General features: G+C 40.7%; 1 protein-coding gene across 6 annotated transcripts in view; it reads right to left on the bottom strand.

The window, feature by feature from the left end:
• Positions 1–5930: 5930 nt before the first annotated feature.
• crebrf (creb3 regulatory factor) overlaps positions 5931–21394 on the bottom strand; it is a 28931-nt gene continuing 13467 nt past the window's right edge. For 5 of the 6 annotated variants that reach the window (XM_085364595.1, XM_085364591.1, XM_085364592.1 and 2 more), the window contains exons 4-10: positions 20775–20950; positions 17471–18627; positions 16806–17003; positions 15161–15350; positions 14868–14941; positions 14434–14553; positions 5931–11464 (exon numbers count right to left, since the gene is read on the bottom strand). In XM_085364595.1, the coding sequence (XP_085220721.1) occupies positions 11346–11464; positions 14434–14553; positions 14868–14941; positions 15161–15350; positions 16806–17003; positions 17471–18627; positions 20775–20950 (2034 nt within the window). In that variant the 3' untranslated portion in view covers positions 5931–11345. The remainder of the gene's footprint in view (positions 11465–14433; positions 14554–14867; positions 14942–15160; positions 15351–16805; positions 17004–17470; positions 18628–20774; positions 20951–21394) is intronic. The other variant, XR_014906546.1, reaches the window with a different exon arrangement.

Below are 21394 nucleotides of genomic sequence, written 5' to 3'. Positions count from 1 at the left end.
ATTAAAGTATTTTTTAAAAAAGAATCAAGGAAATTATGTATGTAGTAGAAGCAGCTGTCTGCTTTCAGTTGCAGTCTCCCAATGACATTTGCTGGTGGTAAAAATAAATTTAGAGCCATCAGCAGAAGTGTTCCTATCAGTGGTTCTCTTTGGCTGGATAAAGGCATCTTTCCATTTCACAGGCACTACTTGTGGAGGAGATAATATGGCATTACTCAAAAATCAACCAGAAACACTGGTGAAGATCTTAAGTTTCACTTCGCTTGAATGATCCCGTTTTATTTATATATAGATTGTGCTGGAAACATTCCTCAGACATTTGGGTCCATACTGACATGACAGCGTCACACAGTTGCTGCAGGTTTGAGAACAGTGAACTCACTGTCGTGTTCAAGAAACCAGTTTGAGATGATCTGAGTTTTGAGCAGCTATCGTAAAGGGATAGACATGCTCACAATAATACTCAGGTGGGCTGTAGTATTTAAATGATGCTCAGTTTGCACAAAGGGGCCCATAGCGTACCAAGAAAGTATCCCCTACAACATTACAGCACCGCCACTGTTGATATAAGGCAGGGTGGATCCATGCTTTCATGCTGATTGCACCAAATACTTATGCTGCAATTTTAGTGAGCCCATGCTGATTGTAGTCTTGGTGTGGTCTTCTGCTGCTGTAATATTGGATCTGTTGTGTACTCAGGAATGCTCTCCTGCATATCTTGTTGAACTCTTTATGAACTCATTTGCTTAAAATACATTTTTAAGCGACGAAAAATTCAAAAATCATTTATAAAAATCAGGTTGGAAAACTCACACACACACTCGGTCAGTTAAATAAACAAGATTCAGACTGGGGTGCTAATGGTTTTATTGTTTTGATATTAAAATCAATAAACATAATCAGACAAACATGGTTACAAGCAGAGCTGTGGTACCAACTCCTGGTTGATACAACAGAGAAAAACGATTAAAAAAAAAAAAAAGAAGAAGAAGAAGGAGAAGAAGAAGAACAGAAAATAAAGAGAGAGGCACAATTACACAACAGAGATTCAGGGCAGGTGTCTGCAGAATGTCGAGCAGCCAGAGACAAAAACTGTCAGAAGCTCTGAAAGAGAATCGGGCTGTTACAGTACAAACCAAAAAATAATAATAATAAAATAAAGGTCTTTTACTTTTCCATGCCTGTGCATAAAGCCACCCACTGTGCCTCCAAGAAGAGAAAAAATAAAAAATAAAAATACAACGTTAAACAAAAAGTTAGTCAAAACAAAAGTATAAACCCAGCACAACATTTATTACACAACATAAATATAGCAACTGTCAAGATATTGTATTTGAACAGGCATATATGTGAACTACAAATATAGACGTCATTGCTAAAGAGAGGATCAAGTTAGTTTCAGCAGGATACACTTTTTCTGCAGGTTTTGCTTCTTTATGAAATTATAATCACCAAGAGATCTATTATAGAGCACTTAGCAATGAAGTACAGCCCTCCTACTGAGACTGGGGAGAGGAACACACACAGGACTAACTACAGAAAGATCCCATGCTGTTGATCGAGTCAAATACCATACAAGACCAGAAGCATCGTAACAATGGCATGTAGCTGTGGAGCTCAGTATGGCCGATACCTTCCACATCCGCTACATGTTTGGACTTGTATGGATTTCCTATTATAATCCTCCGTCTGTCTGTCATTATTAAAATTTATAAAGAGAGAATAGTAACCAAACAGATGCCGTCTTTTTTCGGTAAATGTCTCTTGCTTCATGCATTTTGGCAAGTCTGGAAGGAGATGTAAATCATTGCAGTGTTTGGATGATGAGTTGGACGTATGTAGAAATAGAAAGAGGGGTTTTCTTTTTTATTATTATTATTAAGTGTGGGTGGTTGTTTGCTTGAATCAGTCTGCCGGAAGAGGAGATTAACCCTTCCCCATCATTCATTGCAAAGGGGAAGGTGAGGGGTCTCTGCCCACCAGCCTTTAGTGGCCCCTGGCTAATCTCAGGGGTTCCCTGACAAGACAACTGCGAACCAAAGCCCCTCTGATAAAAATTAAAATTAAAAAAGCACCTAGAAGGGGCAAAACATCTCTGGCGCAGTGGTAAAGTTTTACTTCCTTAAAACTAAATTTTCCCCACCAAAAGTTAGAGACCGCAAGCAAGCCAACTCCTGACCTCAGCTCCGTGGCGGTGGAGCACCTGAACCTCAGCCCAGAGTCATGACCAAAGAGTCACCTAAAGGCAAGGTTCAGTCTGGTGACCCACCGAGCTTTTCTCAGGACTTATTAAACTTCCGCTTCATGGGCCCCACAGACAGCGATAATTCAAACTCACAATGAAACTGTAGTCTGACTTGGACCGGTTTACTTAGAAAATAATGAATTATTTTTATCTCCTTAGACCACCTTCAGTCTTAAATCTGCTTAAAGTTTCATTTTCAGTCTCCATCTCTAATCACAGCAAACATCTGAAGTCTCTTTTGGTTGCCTGGCCAAAAGAGAGTCCCCATATATATCTATATCACCTAAAAAAACAAACGTGCATTTGTGACTATGAAGTACTGGCAGAACTGCCCTACTTTGTCTCCTGTTTCCAGTATTTGTGCTAACTGGCTGCTGGCTGCAGTGACATCAAACTTCTCAGCCAAGTTATAGTAAGAAAACAAATCATCTACAACTTAAAAATGGTTGCAATGCTCCTTTAATGGAGGGAGTCATTATTAGACTATTATGCAAGAGGATGTCTGGGTACATGTCAGCAGAGAATATCTCATGAAGCTCAGTCACACCAATCATAACTCTATTTGCACAAAAAGAGTAAATATTTGTAAGTAATAACTAATATAGGACAATTCCTTAATTTTAGTTAGATTCACATTTGACTTTTTTTAAGTTTGTAATCGTTATGTTAAAGTGTCTATTTTCCAATTTGTGATAGGTGAGCTCAGTTTATTTAAATCTAACTGAGCATTAGTTAGTGACATTTACATCTCTAGATGCTATTACAGGTGTGTACATAAAAGCTATTTACAGAATAGGTTGAGGGAAAAAATTAAGATATACTTCCCAGTTTTTTTTCCAGACTTTTTGCTCATGATTTTGATTTTTTTCTTCTTCTTTTTTTCCCCAGTCAAAACTTGAAGATTGTTTCCAGTGGTCCCAATTCTCTTCTATACTAATTGGATCTTTGTCAAAAAAATAAATATATATAATTTTTGTATGAACAGTTTCTAGTTTCATTGTGACTTTGATTAAGATCTGTGAATCTCATGACAAGTCTCTGACTTGTGGTAAAGACTGCTTTAGTGGAAAGCTTTAAAGTCTAGCTCCAATCACTGTCTCCTTGCATTGTTAAATTAAAGGACCGAACAAATAAATAAAGAAATGGCAAGAACACTGGGATCAGAGAAAATGACAATAAAATATAATTTAGGGAAAAAAAGTGCAACATTTGATAGAGTCAGAGCATAAATATCAAACCATATTGATAATAAAAAAAAAAAAGATTGAAACACACAAGCAGGACAGCAGCCATTAAAAGATACAACATTCATGATCTTTCTGGATCCTGATGACAAAGAGTCTCCCTCTGTTGAGACAACAGGAAAAGCTCTGCCAAACGCTCGTCTGTCTGTATGATCCTGCTGAGGAAGACTAGTCTACATTCATCAGCAAAGCAGCAGCAGCAGAATTATATACCTCGCTATATCAGCATACAGCAGGTCAGAAGTCAGAAACACAAGACTGACCAGAGTCATCAACAGAAGGAATAATATGGCTAATACAGCTATTTAACACAGCCATGTTAGCACCCAGCCACTGACAGATTAGCACCACAGTGTACCTCCATGCTCAGTTTGTCGCTTCATTCGCAACCTGCGACTCAGTGCCAACACTGACTTCAAGGAGGGTCTGGCACTTCATTATAGCAAAGTTAAGAAATGGAAAGTTCGCGTTTATTTGGGATCTTTTTTTTTTTTCCTCTCTCGACAAGGTCTCAAAAGGTAGCAACAGAGTGCTCCGTGTCGAAACCTTAGAAGAAGAAGAATGCATTTTAATTGTCTAGGTAAAAAGCAGGCCCAAGTCTCCCTCTGTCTCAGACACAGTGGAAGTTTGCTCTTCTCTACGCGGACACACCAGCGGTGATAGCAGCAGCAGCCAATGCAGAATACACGATAACGTGGCATAGTGGGCAGAGAAAGAGTTCAAAACAGAACCAGGTTTCCCAAAATAATTCAATTTACAGGTTGTCTTTTCTGCTCTTCTTCAGCAAGGCTATTCTACGATCGAGACATGACTAACGGCTCTCATCTGCCTCTTAGGTTGACTATTGTATAAAATGCACTGATTTAGGGTTCAGATGAGGTTTTCATTTCATTATTGAACTTCAAGTTTAGGTTTTGGGAAACCCAGTCCCTGGTTTCTGTAGGGAAACCCCCTCCAGACTGACAGAAGGTGCAGATTTGTGTTCTCATATAACTGATTAAGGCACCTGGTTCAGCAGGCATCATATTCAAAATATTTTTTTCCTTCTAAGTGTACAAACCAAGTGCAAGGTGAGTAATGCTGTTGGTCTTTTAACTGCCACAGGGAGGGAAAAAAGAAAGATTGGGGGGACAAAAAAAACCCAACCAAACAAAAGAAAAACCCCAACAGGTATGTGTGGTATAAATATACTGTAACTGTGGTATGGACACCCTAAACCAAAATCTGATGTCTCTTTGTGCTCATTCAATAGCAGCAAGTATGAAATCATACAACAGAGCGTACAGAGAGCCCAAAAAGCCATGCAACAACTTTGTGACAATGAACACCCTTTCCTGAATTCTTCCCGATCTGCGAGGAACTCACAGACTTGATTCTCTCAGCGCTATGCAGGGAATCGCCATGCAGAGACAGCTGCGTTCTCATTTTAGGGGAAAATGTGGAGGGTGGTAGTAGTACATGTTTTTGTTTTGTTTGTACAAGCAACAAGGGTTCAAACAAGACAGGATATACATTTGAAATGCCAAAAAACAAAACACAAAAAAACCCTCAAAGCCAGACTCTTAGACCTGACAGCACAGCTAGTCCGAGGTTAGGTCATTTAACATTTTTATTCCTGTAATGATTTTTTATGGTAATGTCTATTTTACAGGGTAAGAAGCTTCCTGGAAACAATTACCATATGTACTTTGGTACCAATAAAGGGGAACAATAAGATCTTTTTTTTTTTAAAAACAAAGAAAAACTGGTCACATGACTGTCCTTGTAGCTCTGTTTTGGTCTCTACCGGTTGTTGGCTGCAGCAGACAGCCATCTACTGCAGCCAATAAACCGAGACGATGAGCACGAAGCAAAACCTAAAAAAAAAAGAGTTTACATGTAGACAAACTGATTAGTCCAAGTAAATAATCACTGTTTATAATTCTGGCTATAGATAAATGTCACATTGAGCTGACATGCTGGACTCCAATAATATAACTGGAAGTTTATGATTTCAATACTTTCTCCTGAATTAGCACCAAATTACACAAAGCTGTACTGGAGGAAACTGGACATTTTTTTGGAAATTATTACACACTGTAAAACAAAGCATTACCCTATTAAAAATCATCTCAAGAGCACTTCTATGCACTTAATTGCACTCATTCAAAACTGCTCTTTCTGAATGAAGCTACATCCACGTGATCTTTAACAGAACCTCTGTGGCTTTGAGCGGTGGTATCAAATCCGTGAGACTGGCTTTTACAAAAGAAGTATTGGTACGCTTAACAATAACGATCATACAAGTCGATAGCACAGAAGCGGTGTTGTTGTTTTAAACAAGAAACAGTACAACTCTTCCTCTGATTGGTCCGACAGTGAGTCAGTGAAAGTGATCTGGGCGGAAGTCTGATCTGATCATAGTTACACTGAATGAAATGGTCACACGGAGTGTTTTCTGTAAACACATCTGAATACGGGTGCCTTTTTTTTTTTTTTTTTTATAAATCCTCGTAGCATTTCTCGGGACAACGAGACGTAATCAGCACCATGTGACAAACCCCAGCTGGATCACGACTGGAAATCAGAGTGGAAACCATTCAGAGAGGAAGATGCTGCAGATTGTGTTTGCAAGAAGACCAAATTTGGACAAAACGGTGACATTTTGTGAGTTTTTTTTGTAACAAGTCTGTTGGCCTTTGCTTTTAACTTTTATAGAGCATTGCACCATAGTGATTGACATTAACGATTCATAACGCACACACACTCTCTCTCACACACATACAGTACGCACAATATTTTGTACAGAGTAAAGAATGGCGACAATAATTGGAATACATAAATATACTTTCTTTTGATTTTTATATATGTCATCACATATGTCAGATAGAAGAACGATATTACCCTGATTTGCTGAAGAAGAGCTTTATGGATCCACGTAGCTTTTATTGGACAAGAGTAGCACAAAGTTACACACTCTATTAGCTTAATATTTGACTGTATAGGATTTATGTAATCAGAAATAAAAATTTAAAAAAAAAACAGAAAAGAATAAAAGGAATAGTTTTACTGGCGTGGATTTTCACTCATTTCCTTAACTGTTAAAATGCCACAGAGTCTCCTGGTTTGAATGTAAAGTTGCACAGCTTGCGCCTATTCTGTTAAATGTAAAAACCTGTGAGGACTCTTTCTTGTAACCAGCCTTGTGATCGACAGCAAAACACACGCACGCTTCTCTTGTCAGCCGGCCGTCAACCAGCGGCCCTTCAACCACTGCTGACCCCTTGCCAGACCTGGATGAAATTATACCCGAAAGCATCGCTTCCAAAGCAGTTCAAACCTTTGGAGTCATTTTCTTTCAGATACATTTCATCACGTCTGCTACTTTAGTCAAGGTTGTTTTGAGCCAGTCAGGCTGAATTGATTTGTTGTTGTTGTTGTTGTTGTTGTTGTTGTTGTTGTTTACCATATCGGCAGAACAATGTTAGGCCCCCCCCCCCACTCTGGGCAGCCGACTTTGTCTGCCATGTTGTTATTTTTGTTTGTGTGTGAAAAGTTATTTAAGAAGGCAATAAGTGTCCGGATTGAGTCTCCATTTGTAATTGGCTTGCCATACAGTACAGTGATATAGTAACTTCCCCCAAGGCGGCCGGGAGCAACGTCTTTCAAACAAGCTCTTCCTGGCCGCCCCAGGCTAAACCCTCCTCCTCAATAAGTCACAAGTAGAAATCAGTTTACAAATGATAACAATATAGCTCTCTGAAGAAATGTGTCTACACTGTACATCACCCTGAAGAGGAAGCCAAAGCAGAATCAGTTTTTCCATAGGAAACCTCTACTGAAGGCAAATGAATCGTGACGCCAAGGGGGTCAGCATCAAGATCAACGTAGGGGCCCTGGAATCAAAACCCTCTTGTTTTTTTTTTTTAAGGTTTTTTTTTAATAATTTTTGTTTTCTTTTAAGACCACAAACATACTTTCACTCGGTCCCTGACCAGGAAATAGACCTATCCTGTCAAGACACTGGGCTTCCCAAAGCCATGCAATGGTACGCTCTTGTGCGCTCATATCATGTCATGGCTCCAGAAATGTGTAGATCTAACCCTCGTCAGGTCGTACACCTGCCCCTCGCTAGTTTACAGACCTAGCAGAGTCAGGCAATAGACCTATCCAAGCAAGTAGTCGTCAAGTACACTTGCAGCATTCACGCCAGGCCATTTAGCAGCAAATGGAAGAGAAAAAAATGCTTTTCTTTTCTTTTCTTTTCTTTTTGTTTTTTTTTTTTTTTTTCTTTTTTGGACAAAGTGCTTTCGGTTTTTTTAAACATATAAGATAGAGTATTCTATACATATATTTAACATTTAGAAGATACATATTAACTTATAGTTTATTTACAAAACTGAATCACTACTAAGAAAATAGCTATGGACGGTAAGGGGAGAGCAAGTCATTAGGCTACAACTAGTCTAAGAATCAAATATGAATCATGGATACTCGTCATTCTAGTTTCAGAAAAAGCACCATTTCTCCCTTTTTAGACGGAACGGAAAACAGTAAAAAAATCTATATGTGTGTGTGTGTGTGTGTAGCACTAGCTGTTATTCAGTCACACAACACAAACTTTATCATCAGCAGACTCACGTCACGCCAGTCTGAATTCAGCTTTGTCAAATTCACATTTTTCTCGTTTTAATATGACCTCCAAATAAATCAATTCTGCTTGAATTGTGAAACATTCCCAGAATAGGTAGCATCTCCTTAAAGGACTTTACCGTAACTGGTAACCAAAGTTATTCTTTATGTCTGTGACCAGTCAGGAAGGATATGACTAATGGAGATTCAATTCAGCAAAGCAAGGTCAGAGGCAGCGATGACCATCTCAGGAAAATACACAATTCAACCAGCTTCATGCTTCAAGACAGAATACAACAGCATGCAAAAGTCTGGGCAAGTTTTACTCTGTATAGCGGACTAATATGAAAAGGCATAAAGTTAAAGATGGAATGATTATCTTTTTATTTTCCTCTTATATCAAAATGACACCAAAAGGTGAAGCTGTAGCCTGATAAGTGTATTTTCTTTCTTATTAGGGCTGAATTTCCTCAGCAAAAAAAGGCGACCACATAAATCTACTTCAGCTTAGTGGGTGGCAGTAATGATGCCGCTTGGAGTAAAAATGAGTGTCAACCAGATTTTTTTTAAAATTGTTGTTACACTGATTCCGAGTATTATATGTAGATTATTAATTTGCATGATTAGAGTTCTTTACATTGCTCGTCTTTTTTTTGTTTGTTTAGATCAGTTAGATCATCTGCGCCGAGACTTTTGCACGCTGCTGTATGCATGAAAATCTAAACGACAGCGCTGAATCCAGATCAGCCACACTCAGATGGCTCTGGCTTTCTTACACCATCTGACACAACACTGTATCTCGCTCCTTATCTGCTCTCACGCTAGAACCGCCGACAGCGGCACTTCAACGTTCCCCCTCACAGACCCCTCAAAGTAGACCAGCACTTCGCGGCATTGTGTTTTATATAAATCCTGTCTTGATTCTCTGTATTTCAAATCAGCCAGCTAAGAATAACAGAAAGGGTGGAGCTTATAGATCAAACCATCAGCCAAACACCTCCACCTGTGACCAACAAACACTCCCAAACCAACGGGAAATCTAGCAGGCAGCTAAAATACAAAAATATAACAAGAGCATGTTTTTTTGGTTTTTCTGTTGGGTTTTTTGTTGTACTCTAACTTTCTCAAAGCAAGGATAGGCTTTAGAAATGTGTCATGCTTAAAAATGAATCAATTGTCATGAAAAGTGGCGTTTCACCATTCATAGATATATCATTAATGTTTCTATGTACAATATTCAGTTAATATATTTGTCTATAGACCTCATCTACATACAGAAATCAAACAAGTGATACAGGAACACAAGATTTTGGTTACTGTTTGAGAAATTTTAACAAGCAAAAAAAAAGAAGAAGAAGAAAAGAAAATTGTAACGTAGCTTATCTAGTAGCACTCTTGGTATTCATCCTAGCTAGCGCCATTAACACAATGAGCAGGTGGAGGGAGGAATCAGTTCAGGAATGAAGGGCTTCCTTAAGCAATAAATCTACTGGAGAAGCCAACAGAGGGGTTCAATTTTAGATTCAAAAAATAATAATAAGAAGAAGAAGAAGCAAATGAATGTTCCTTTTCTGTACAGAATTGGACCCAAGCTAATTTCACAGTTCTATGAAGTCCCTGACCCTCCCACAAATCTTACATTCAATACGGCGTCAGGTAAGCTGTGCAAAACCTTACTTTAACTGGCTGGTCGCCATTTCGTTGCATGTGTCTTTGGTACAAAACATAATCAAAAGATAGTGTGCAAATATTTTTTTGTAACTCTAAAAGAAAAATATCTGTCATCCTTAAACCCCCCCCCAAAATCCCCAAAGACGAAAGTACCAAAAACCAAAAGTAATCTATTGCAGAGCCCTCCTATATACACAGACTCTGTGGCATCACGCGACAAGAGCTTCCATTTGTTTATGTACATTCAGAATATCTTCGAAACAGCTGAAAGACACAAACTCCACCAGCGTGTCCCTCATCACACTCGCTATAAGTAGTCCTTTCCTAGGCTGGGAGTTCTGGCCGATCACCTCTCCTCGTTCAGCCCCGCTCACACTCACTCACTCTTACGGAGACGCGCGCGCGCGCACACACACACACACACACACACACACACACACACACACACACACACACACATACACATACACATACATACACAAGGCACAATGAATAGAACTCTGATCAAACACTAGTATGAACACACCAAACTGCCTGGTCATCTCTACTGTACAAAAAAGGGAAGCCGGTGCCGTTCGCTGGGAGACACAGTTATTTACAGTTTCCTGGAGGAGATGGATCACTGTTTATGTCATCTCTATCGCCGCCAACAGCACCACCATCATCATCTTCCTCACTTTCTGTCTGATCCCACACTGGTCTGTTCCACGCAGTCCAGTTATAACCAGCACAAAGGCCAAAAAGCACCATGCTACATGCGCTTCCTCTTCACATGGTCAACTATGAGCCGTTAAGCTTCCTCCTGCCTGACACGAGCTTCAAACCAGCAGGACGCCTCTCGCTTAATAAAAGCTCTAATGATAACTCTCAGCTTTATTGTTTCGCAGGGATGGCATGAACATATTTAGGCCTTCAATACAAAATATTTCTTGCCACCCCGTAACGCCTCGGAACAAGCCGCTTTTTCCACTGCAGCTTACAAGGCCATTTTCATCAAGGTGCTTTACTCGATTGGGTTCATTTGACAACCTCAAGTCCACTTTTGTTGCCCTGTGAGGTGAAAGTCTTCTGAGAAATGATAACTGGAACTTTTTTCATGTAAATTCGTCCTTTGTCACTACAACCTCAAACAAACGTGTGAAAGTATTCCAGTGGTTACGCTCATGCGGCTGTTTGTCTCAGCCTCCAACAGAAACAACCCTACACAATGCTATGTTAAACACATCTAATCATCACCAGTGGATTTAGGACGTGCTATTAGCTATACACCTAACCATCACTTGCTTTTAGAGGCGCTTTTCCCCCCCAACGAACGTTCACAATGAGTTGGGAGAACTGTGATGCGCTGATTCTGCACGCAGTGCGCAGAGCCAGAAAGCTAGGGTGTATGCCATACAGATGACATGGCAAAAACAAGCACACATACCTACACACAGGAAGTGGTATGTGTGTTTGTGTGACTAACAATGTGCATGAAAGTCTGGGTTGTAGGGGCATGCAGAGGGGAGCATAGTTACAACAGGACAGCACGATCGTAATACTGAGTCCACTGCTCTCAGTGGAAGGCGGCCTGTCTAGATTTTGGAGGTGGGGACTCGCAGGCCGACCAGTCCGCCAGTGGGATCGCCGCGTCCTGTGTTCTCCAAGATCTTGTTGACGAAGTCTGAAGTCTGCCCAGCAACAGGTGATGGCACTGCACACACAGATACAAAGATACATTAGAACATGTTTATACTAAATACTAAAAGTAAAGTTAACTTTTACTTTCAACTGAACTAAAATACGTCTACTGTATCGATCAATTTCACTGCCTACCTGAGCCATTAAAGCTGCTATCATTAGGATTATTAATTTATTATTATTTATTGATTTTATTTTTCATTGCGTAGAAAGCATCTTTATTACTCTTTTATTTAATTGGAGGACTGTTTATGTTTGTCTGTATACACCAAGCTCAGCGGTGCTTCCAATTTTGCTGTATGCTTGTACTCAGCTTATCTAATTGTGAAGGTTATAGCTGACTGAATATGGTGATAAATATAATCAATGCATCTGCCTATTTATTGTGGTTATCACTTTGATACATCATTGATTATATCAATTATTCATTATCAAATATATTTGATAGTTTTGCAATGAATTTAATTCTGATGGTCTTTAAAATGTTTTTTAAGTTATTCTTAGTCATCGTTCACAGTCACCGTAAACTACAGTATCTCATTGATTGGTGGCCAGTCAACTGTAAAAAGACCATATTATGCTAACTTAGAGGTCCACGATTTCATTTGGGGTCCTGCATTTTAGGTTTTACATGGTTTAATGTTCAAAGAACATTCGTTTTTCTAACCTTGAAAATCGCTGTAGCTGTACTAAAAGTTAAAAATGTATCTTTAACTCTTTACGCCTTGAGAGCTTACAAGCAATAACCCTTGTTTCTCTTTTCTCACTTGAAAGGTTTCTGTTATATTTCAGGCCTCCTTACAGAACAAAATGACTCTGCCTCGGCAGCTACTCTTGTAAAACCCCAGAAACTATTCTAATTGTCATCAAACCACGTGTTTATTAATACATACTGAGGTGTAAAACATGTTATTAAGAGGAGGCAATGATATGTTGTCTTTATGGGGTAAAGAGTTAAGTCTCCACATGCTAATAAAACCCAGCCTGATCAGATTGGTCAGCTAGCCCAGCAAAAGAGGCAAGAGAGAGTGTCGGTTACTAACTGTAACCAGAGACAAAGAGTCCTGAATAGAAATATTCGGCCGCTCAAGATGGCGGCCGTCCTGCTCCTGCACTGTCCCCGACTCAAAAAACAAAAAGATTTTATATTTGTGTTGTTGATGATGTCTGGTGACCGTTTCAGCTGTGCGGTCATTATGATAGCAAAGATGTAGCTTAGTGCAGTGCTTGCATTTGGACAGTATCTCACAAACATGAGTACACCCCTCACATTTTTGTAAATATTTTGTCAAATCTTTTAATGGGACAACATTGAAGATACTAGTCAGTGTGCGGCTTGAACAAAAGTGTAAATTTGCTGTCACCTCTAAATAACTCACACACAGCCATTATTGCCTAAACCGCTGGCAACAAAAGTGAGTACACCCCTAAGTGAAAATGTCCAAATTGTGTCCAATTTGCCATTTCCCTTCCTGGTGTCACGTGAGACGTTACTTTTACAAGGTCTCAGGTTCAAATGGGGAACAGGTGTGTTGAATTGCTCTCGCACTCTCTCGTACTGGTCACTGGAGGTTTAACATGGCACATCACGACAAAGAATTCTCTGAGGATCTGAAAAAAAGAATTGTTACTCTATATAAAGACGGCCTAGCTATAAGAATATTGCCAACACCCTGAAACTGAGCTGCAGCACGGTGGCCAAGACCATGCAGCAGTTTCACAGGAGAGGTTCCACTCAGAACAAACCTCGCCATGGTTGACCAAAGAACTTGAGTGCACGTGCTCGTGTCATATCCAGAGGCTGTCATTTGAAAATAGATGTTGCCAGCATTGCTGCAGAGGTTGGAGGTGCATCAAATGGCTATCATTCCAGAAGGAAGCCTCTTCTAAAGATAATGCACAAGAAAGTCTCCAAACAGTTTGCTGAAGACAAGCAGACTAAGGGGGGATTACCTGAGGTCTGATGAGACCAAGATAAACTTGTTTGTTTCAGATGATGTCAGTGGTGTGTGGCGGAAGCCAGGTGAGGAGTACAAAGATAAGTGTGTCTTGCCTTGCATGATGGTGCATGATGGTGCATGGTGGTGGGACGTCACTATTTGGGGCTGCATGAGTGCTGCTGGCACAGGGAAACTACAGTTAATTGAGGGAACCATGAATTCCAGCATGTACTGTGACATACTCAAGAAGAGCATGATCCCCTCCCTTCAGAAACTGGGCCACAGGAAAGTATTCCAACAAGATAACAACCCCAAACACACCTCCAAAAAGATCAGTGCCTTGATAAATAAACTGAGGGTAAAGGTACTTGACTGGCCAAGCATGTCATCAGACTTAAACCCTATTGAGCATCTGTGGGGCATCCTCAAATGGAAGGTGGAGGAGCAAAATGTGTCTCCATGATGTCATTATGGAGGAGTGGAAGAGGATCCCAGTGGCACCCTGTGAAGCTCTATAGTGATGGAAAATAATACTGTCCACACAAAACATTGGCATTTTGGGAACAGTTTGGACATTTTCACTTAGGGGTGTACTCAGTGTTGTTGCCAGCGGTTTAGACATAAATTGCTGTATGCTGAGTTATTTAGAGGTGACAGCTAATTTACACTGTTACACAAGCTGTACACTGACTACTTTACATTGTATCAAAGCGTCATATCTTCAATGATGTCCCATGAAAAGAAACAATAAAATATTTACACAAATGTGAGGGGTGTACTCACACTTTTGTGAGACACTGTATGTGTTCAGATGCTGTCTAAATGTTACTTTCAGCCAGGGATCTTTTCCCTCACGACTCACGAGTTGTTTCAAGCAATTGAGGCACACTGAAGATAAAAACTCCTGTTGACATGGATTTTGGGCTTTGTGAATATGCAGAACATCTGCATGTATAAAGAAAAAGCTTCAACACTAAAATAAAGTGATAAAACCCCAGAAAGCATAATACGGGCTTAACTTGTGTTTCTTTTCGATTCTCACCAAGTGTCTCCTTTATGAGTCTCTCCAGAGTGTCAGACATGTTGGTTGGACGCGGAGAAGAGTCCTCCACTCGCTCCACTATCTCCTCTTTGATGGCGTTGATCACAAACAACAGCCGGTCTGCAGGAAAACACCAGTTTGACCACAGATTATTCACAAAAAATTCTGTGCTTTTGTCTTCTGGTTAGACACTGTAACAATTCTTTTTAAAATTGGTGACAAGTATGAGCAGTTATTTAGTTATTCTTATCAATCATGATCTTATTTCTAATCTGACAAAGAAAAGAAAAAAAAGAAAAAAGTAAAATGTCATAACAGTCACTGTCATCATTGTCTATTAAGTTTCCGTTGAACTGCCAACAGTGCAAGAAAAAATACATGCAGATGTTGTTTCTAGTAAAGATTTAGATCATGTAGCGTCAGAGCCAACGTACCGTACTCTGTGCTGAGTCCCCAGAGCTTCACTTTATTTGCTTCATATTGGGCTTTCTTTTTTAAACGGCAAGCTCTGAAACACACAGACAGAAAGAAGAGTTTCTAATCAATAGGAGGAAAGAGGATCTCACTGAGAAACAAAGGTTATTTTCAAATCAGCATCTTTTATTACAATCAGGCTCGAGAGGGTAAAGCCTTTTGAAAATAATACTGTTGCAGTCATCAGGACTTTACATATGGCTGTTCTCCAGCTGTCATGTGTACACAGCGAACACATGAATGCGTGGTTTACCTGGAGGCCAGCTTGTTTTTCTCCTTGCGAGAGCGTGGCCGTGCAGTCAGTGGTAGCTCGCTCACAGGAGTCAAGTCGCTGATCACCTTGTTCAGTTTACGAAGCTCTGTGCCGATCTGCAGCAGCTTGCGTGGATTGGGAGTCAGGTCTTCCACATCTGTGCGGCGAGACTTCTTCAGCATGTATTTTCCTTTGTAAAGATCATCAAAACAAAGGAGTTAGACATCAATCGCATTTTATATGTTTCAGTTCTCGAAAACATGAACAAACACTAGTTGTGCACATGGTACTTCAAGTTAACCAGCCAACTGCAAGTGTACCTCTGTTTTTTTAAATTGCTTGATCTGGTTTTAAATAGGGCTGTTCGATATAACAATATATATCGGATGACGATATAAAAACGTCTATCGTTTCATTTTACGCTATCCTTTGTTTCGTGGTGTCGCAAAATAAACTGTTTACGGCAATATTTTTTCATCGTTTTGATGGTCACTGTAGTGGCTATATTAATTTCTTAAAGTTCTCTCTTTCTCTTATATTTTATATAACCACACTACGGACGGACAAGCGCCTGCTTTTATGCGTTGTCGTTAGCAACAACGACGGTAAAACCATTGCGTGTCCGCTTGTTTATTTTCTACATAAACCTTTCACAATAAAGCTCAAGATCCTGTTGAGACTTTTCAAAATAAACTGAATCACGCGAAAGAGTATGCAGAGTGTTTACGGATGAGAAGTAAAAAAGAGCCGCCAGGTGCTAAAAAATAAACCTTACGAGTCAAACGTTAGAACAGGCTTTTCCCTGCAGCACGCCGTGTAATAAATACTCACAAAGAAAACGGCAGCCGTTACAACTTATGTCTAAAAATGTATCGTTTCATGCATCGGTTAAAACATTCGACTACAGGTACACGACGCCCTGCTGGAAACACTTCACGCAAGTGGAGCTGCCTGAGATTCACATAATTTACAGAAAATGTTAAATTTTTGTGATTTATATCGTAATCGGGACGATAGATGTCGGGATATGAGATTTTGGTCATATAGCAAAGCCCTAGTTTTAAATAAAGATTTTCTACGCACCAACAGCTGGTAACCTGCAGTGGGTCTGACAGGTGTGGGGATGCATTAATAACCTAATTATTAATCATCAAACAGCAACTTTTTGACAATGACCTTAACTTTTAAAAGCCTGAAACTATGATGATCAAAATCCAACATGAGTCATTTTATTCAACTTAAAGAACTCCCTTTACAACACTGAATAAATAAGAATATGGATACAAGACAAATAGTTTGCTGCATTGCTGCAAACAGAGGAGTCCTTTAATGTGTGAAATAAAATATACATCTTTAATTTATTTAATAACTCCAGTGTGATTACTCAAACTGTAGCATGACTGCAACATGCTGTGCACAGCTGCTGCTGTGGAAAATCCAACCGATCCAACCAGCCTGTCTCTGATCACTCTGCATTATCCACTAAAAGCCGTATACGATCATTTTTATGCCGATATTGGGCATGTAAAATAAAATGTCGGAAACACTTAAATGCAAAAGATTATTTAATTCCATATAAAACTGAAGCTCAAAGCGAGACTTTAATAATGCCTGCATGCGCATATAGTTGTGCATGTGTGAGTACCGTGGAGAGGCCCGTTCTTCTGGTACAGGTTGCTAGGCAGCGTGTGTCTGTCCCACTCGGACGGCTTGAGCATGCGTTCCTGTTTGGAGGGGGTGAGCTGCTCGCTGTACTCCCAGAAGTAGCGGCGCTTTCCTCTCTTTCGGCTGGAGACTCCTGCTGTGAGCCCTTTAATGTCCTCCATCAGCTCCATGTCACAGCCTGACGGAGGCAGAAGAGAGAGACACAGAAGGAAGGGGAGGAAATTAATGCAACAGAGACAGAGACAAAGAAAAGGATGTATTGTGTATTCAGTATTGTGGTGACACCAAATACCAAGTAACACAATACTGTAATCATCTGCTTGTAATGTAGCAATGTATCATATTTTTTTTATACGTTCAATGAGATTATAGTTACTGAAAATGGGACCACACATGCCTTTTCACATGTCCAAATTACTTGACCTCACTCTTAGCCACTTAATTTTTTAATGCTTTTTGTTATGGGTATTTGTTGTGGATTTATATTTTATGTTGTACGTGTAGAGTTTTTTCAATGTTTTGGGTTGTACAGCTCCTATCTTGATCAGGTCTCTCTTTTAAAAGAAATTGTAATCTCAATCAGACAACCTGGTAAAATAAAGGTAATAAAAATCACTTTAACTATTTTAAATAGAGAGTAGCTACCTGGCTCAGAGAAGGCGTCACTCATGTCATCGTCCTTGTCTGCTTCGTAGTCTTCGTCCTCCTCCTCTTCTTCCTCCTCTTCATTCTCAGACAGCTCATGCTCACTGCCAAAACCCTCATCGTGGTCTTCGTCTTCTAGCTCCAACCCATCTCCTTCCTCTTCCTCTGCCTCTGCCTCTTCCTCATCCTCCTCATCCTCCTCATCCTCTTCCTCTGTCTGCGGGTGGCCTCTGCTGCCCAGTCTGCTGCGGGTCATGAAGAGAGAGTAGTTGTGCTCCTCTTCCTTGGTCTTCTCCGTACCCTCAACAACCAAAAGACTGCCAGCCCCGCTGCAAACACCATCGCTGATCACCAGCCCAGAGGTGCTGGTCTCCAGAGCCTGGCTCGCCTCAACCAGCTGAGGCACAGTGGCAGACCTGCCTACAGGCATCTCTCTCCTCGCTGTCCCCTCTACTCTCCTTTCAAAGCTCGCCAGGCCACCCGAACAGCTGGCGGCGGCAGCACCAGGTAGTCCCACTAAGGCGGCACTTGCTGAAGTAGAGGCTTTCTCAACTCGAGGCTGGGAGAGAGGTAGAATGGGATCTGACCTCTCAAAATCCGTCTGGGGAGGCATGTCCGCTTGGGTCTTATGTACAGCACTGACACGGACTTTAGCCTTGCGTACAAAGTCAGAGCTGTAGGAAGTTGGGGCTCCCATTTTGGTTCCACGCACCATGGGCTTTATTTGAGCATGACCATGGTCCTGGGTGAGACTGAGGTGGCTCTGAGTCTTAGCCATAGTCTCAGTGCTGGAAGGAACAGGTCTGGTTGCTCTTTGGGAGCCTTCAGGAAAGTCCGGGAGAAGGCTGCGCGAAGGACGGGAAGAGGATGTGGAGCTTGGTGAAGGTTGAACAGAGCCAGGGCCTGATCCTTGGCCGGGGACCAGGAGAGTCTTACTGTGACAGGGAAGCTGGGATGACTGAGTCTGGGGCAAGCTCAGGTCAGCGGGAGGGTAGAGCGTCTCACCCACAGGCTGTGAGTCCTCACTGTTGAGCTGAGCCAGCGTCGGAGTTCGACCAATCACCTCCTCGTCCTGGTAAGGACTGGAGAAGTCATCCAATCCCAGGAAGTCCACCTCTTTGGTGCCCCAGATATCACAGCTGGCCAGCCGTGTGTATCTGTGAAATACAGAGAGACACAGACTAGCAACAGTGGAAACCTTCGCCTTCTTGTCATAGTATCTTCATTACATCTTTGCATTGCAGCTGTTTCCTATTTTTGTCTACATTTGAATAACCTAAGCTTGTTAAATCTTTAGAATACTAGCTTGTTGATGCACATTTTTATCATGCAAATGACCCTGCAAATACAATAATCAGCCGACCAACATGATCATCAGAGAAAAACTAGAATTTACAAGTTATTATTCATGAAAAACTACTAAAACACTATTTCAGCATGCTAAACATTCATGCTCTGCTGTTATATATGAAACTTGAAGATGAGTAACTGACTGAAGGGAAATATTGGAAATGTTCAGCAAAACCAGTAATGGAAATATTCATTTACTGCAACTTGCAGTGAAAACCTGTTTTCCCCACAGAGGGGATGCTAAATGTGGAAGTGCACTTGTCTCTACTTAGAACTGCAATGGCAGCCTGTCACATGATGGCAATGGTCCAGTCATATAGCAGTTAAACAGCACAGCACAGCGTGACTCTTCCACTTTCACTTTTATCTTTGCAGAGCTTGAGACAAATGCATTTTTCCAAGCTGGAACATTTCAGAGAAAATCTGTAACTGTTCAACTTTCTTTTTCAACTTTACTTTTAACTTAGTTTAAAGTTTGTAACTTCAGTGAGAAACCAGTGATAACAGTGAAGCCTCTTCATGCCACAAGATGTAAACAGGAAGCTCTGAGGCTCTCTCAGCACTTTCAGTGCGGTGAAGAAAACTATAGTTTGGTAAGACCAGCAAGCACCAAACGTTATTTTGGTGCACCAGAGCACAACAATATAACAAAATTAATCTGAAGTTGCCGAAACACACATTCTTAGTCAAAGCTGGAAAGTATGGTTTGCACATTAGGAAAAAAAGATACAGCAGTTTCCTCTGTTCCACTTCGGCACAACCCAAACCTAAGTCTGTATGCAGCAGATTTTTCAAACCCTGCAACAACCAGCACTATTCCACCCCGGTTTTAATGGACTTTGTTTTTCAGAGACAGTAGTCTGCCCTCAGTTTGCACTCAACATTGGGGAGGGGAGTACACAAGCTACTCTGGCAGCAAAACATCAGGGTAGCTGCAGGACAGACGGAGCATCACCTGAGACCCCAGGAGACTGCGGCAGCCAGCTACTTTGTTGTTTACAGGCCTCTTAAACCACTTCCTGCCTCCCGGCTAACCGACTATCTGCTTCAAATTCTCATCTGCTGCGTCTATTTGAGACCAAAAGGACAGGCCTTCACAATTACTGTTCTACTTCTGTACAAACCTTCAAAGCCTTCTGACCTTTCTCATGAGGCTCATTGAAAGACGTAACAACAGATTTAACTAAAACCAGATTTAACTTAAAATCAGTCGTATCATCAATCGCAAGCTTATAAAAAGCAGGGGCCCACTACAGCCTCCTCATACTACAAACCTGGCGTGACCACAGTAAGATGATGGTGAAATATCTAAATAATAGTTTAAAAATACAGCATAACTGTGAGTTTCAGATTTTAAATGTTAGTTTAAAAAAATACAGGAAGCCTACCTATCTTAATAGCAGCAAATGACATGAAAAATAAACCAGATCAACAACATGTTAATGCATCTCATAATAGTTCAACACTTTCTGCTCCGTCAGCTAACCCACGTGATTCAAAGCAAAGACAGAAAAATTTAAAATTACATAATTTATAAGAAACTATCACACACACAAAAACCCACCAAGTCAACTTTACGGGACTTTGTTGATCAAACACTGGATGTGTTTCTGTATGATTTCAATATTCAAGTTGACACATGTAATATGTGACCTATGCATTTTCAACTGTTGCTAAAGGCTTCTCGTTTTCGCTTCTTTCTTAGAGTCAGTGATTTGCTCCATTTTTCTGCTGCTTTTAAGCCTGGCTTTGTATGCTCTGTATTGGATTTTGTAAAGCACTTTGTGACTCTTTGAAAAGCACTATATAAAGTATCTGCTAGTTATTCATTTACAAACCAAACCAGCTTCACAGAGTTTAAGAGGTCAAAGTTTTGTGTGTCAGTTACTTGTTGTTTAACATGGCCTTAAAAAAAAAAAAAAAAAGCTGCAACACATGAATAAATCATAAGTACCTGGTGAGGTCTTCCCAGTAGGAGTCCCACTGTTCGAACGCCGAGCTGCTGCAGACTGTCTCACATTCACCCAGACCCATTAGCTGGTCCACGCAACCCTCAACCTCCTTGCCTCCATCCCCGACCCCCACAATGCTGTCCCCACAGGGGCTCTGCTGGTGGCTCATGTCTCTGTCCTGAAGAGAGCAGCAAATTAAAGAATTACCTCCATGCAGCTGTTATAGGATAGGATGATCTGTAAAGTTAGAGTGCGTGTCCTTGTCCCAGACACAAAGGATCATGGTAAATGGACTGGTCCTACTCTAATCAAAGTGCTTCATACAACATGCCTTATTCATATGAGCACCTTTTTCTACCTAAATGCTTTTCCAACAGTCATGCATTTACACTCCAATGAAAGCATCGGAGAACAAATTGAGGTTCAGTATCTTGCCTAAGGATACTTTGGCATGCAGACTGGAGCAGCCAGAGATCAAACCACCAACCACCTTCCTCCTAAACTTCAGCCATGCAGTGTCATCATTTCACTATCTAACTGAATGTGAAATATTCCCACAATCTCCTCTTCTGTTACTGAGTCAAGGGCACCGACTAGTGAAGATTTCACATTGAAGTCATGC

This window comes from Diplotaxodon limnothrissa, linkage group LG10 (genome assembly GCF_057381915.1).
Source record: "Diplotaxodon limnothrissa isolate DT_005_m linkage group LG10, D_limnothrissa_male_GT1.1, whole genome shotgun sequence".
Lineage (NCBI taxonomy): Eukaryota > Metazoa > Chordata > Actinopteri > Cichliformes > Cichlidae > Diplotaxodon > Diplotaxodon limnothrissa.
Note: the sequence above shows the minus strand (reverse complement) of the source record. Positions and strands in the feature narration are given on the sequence as shown.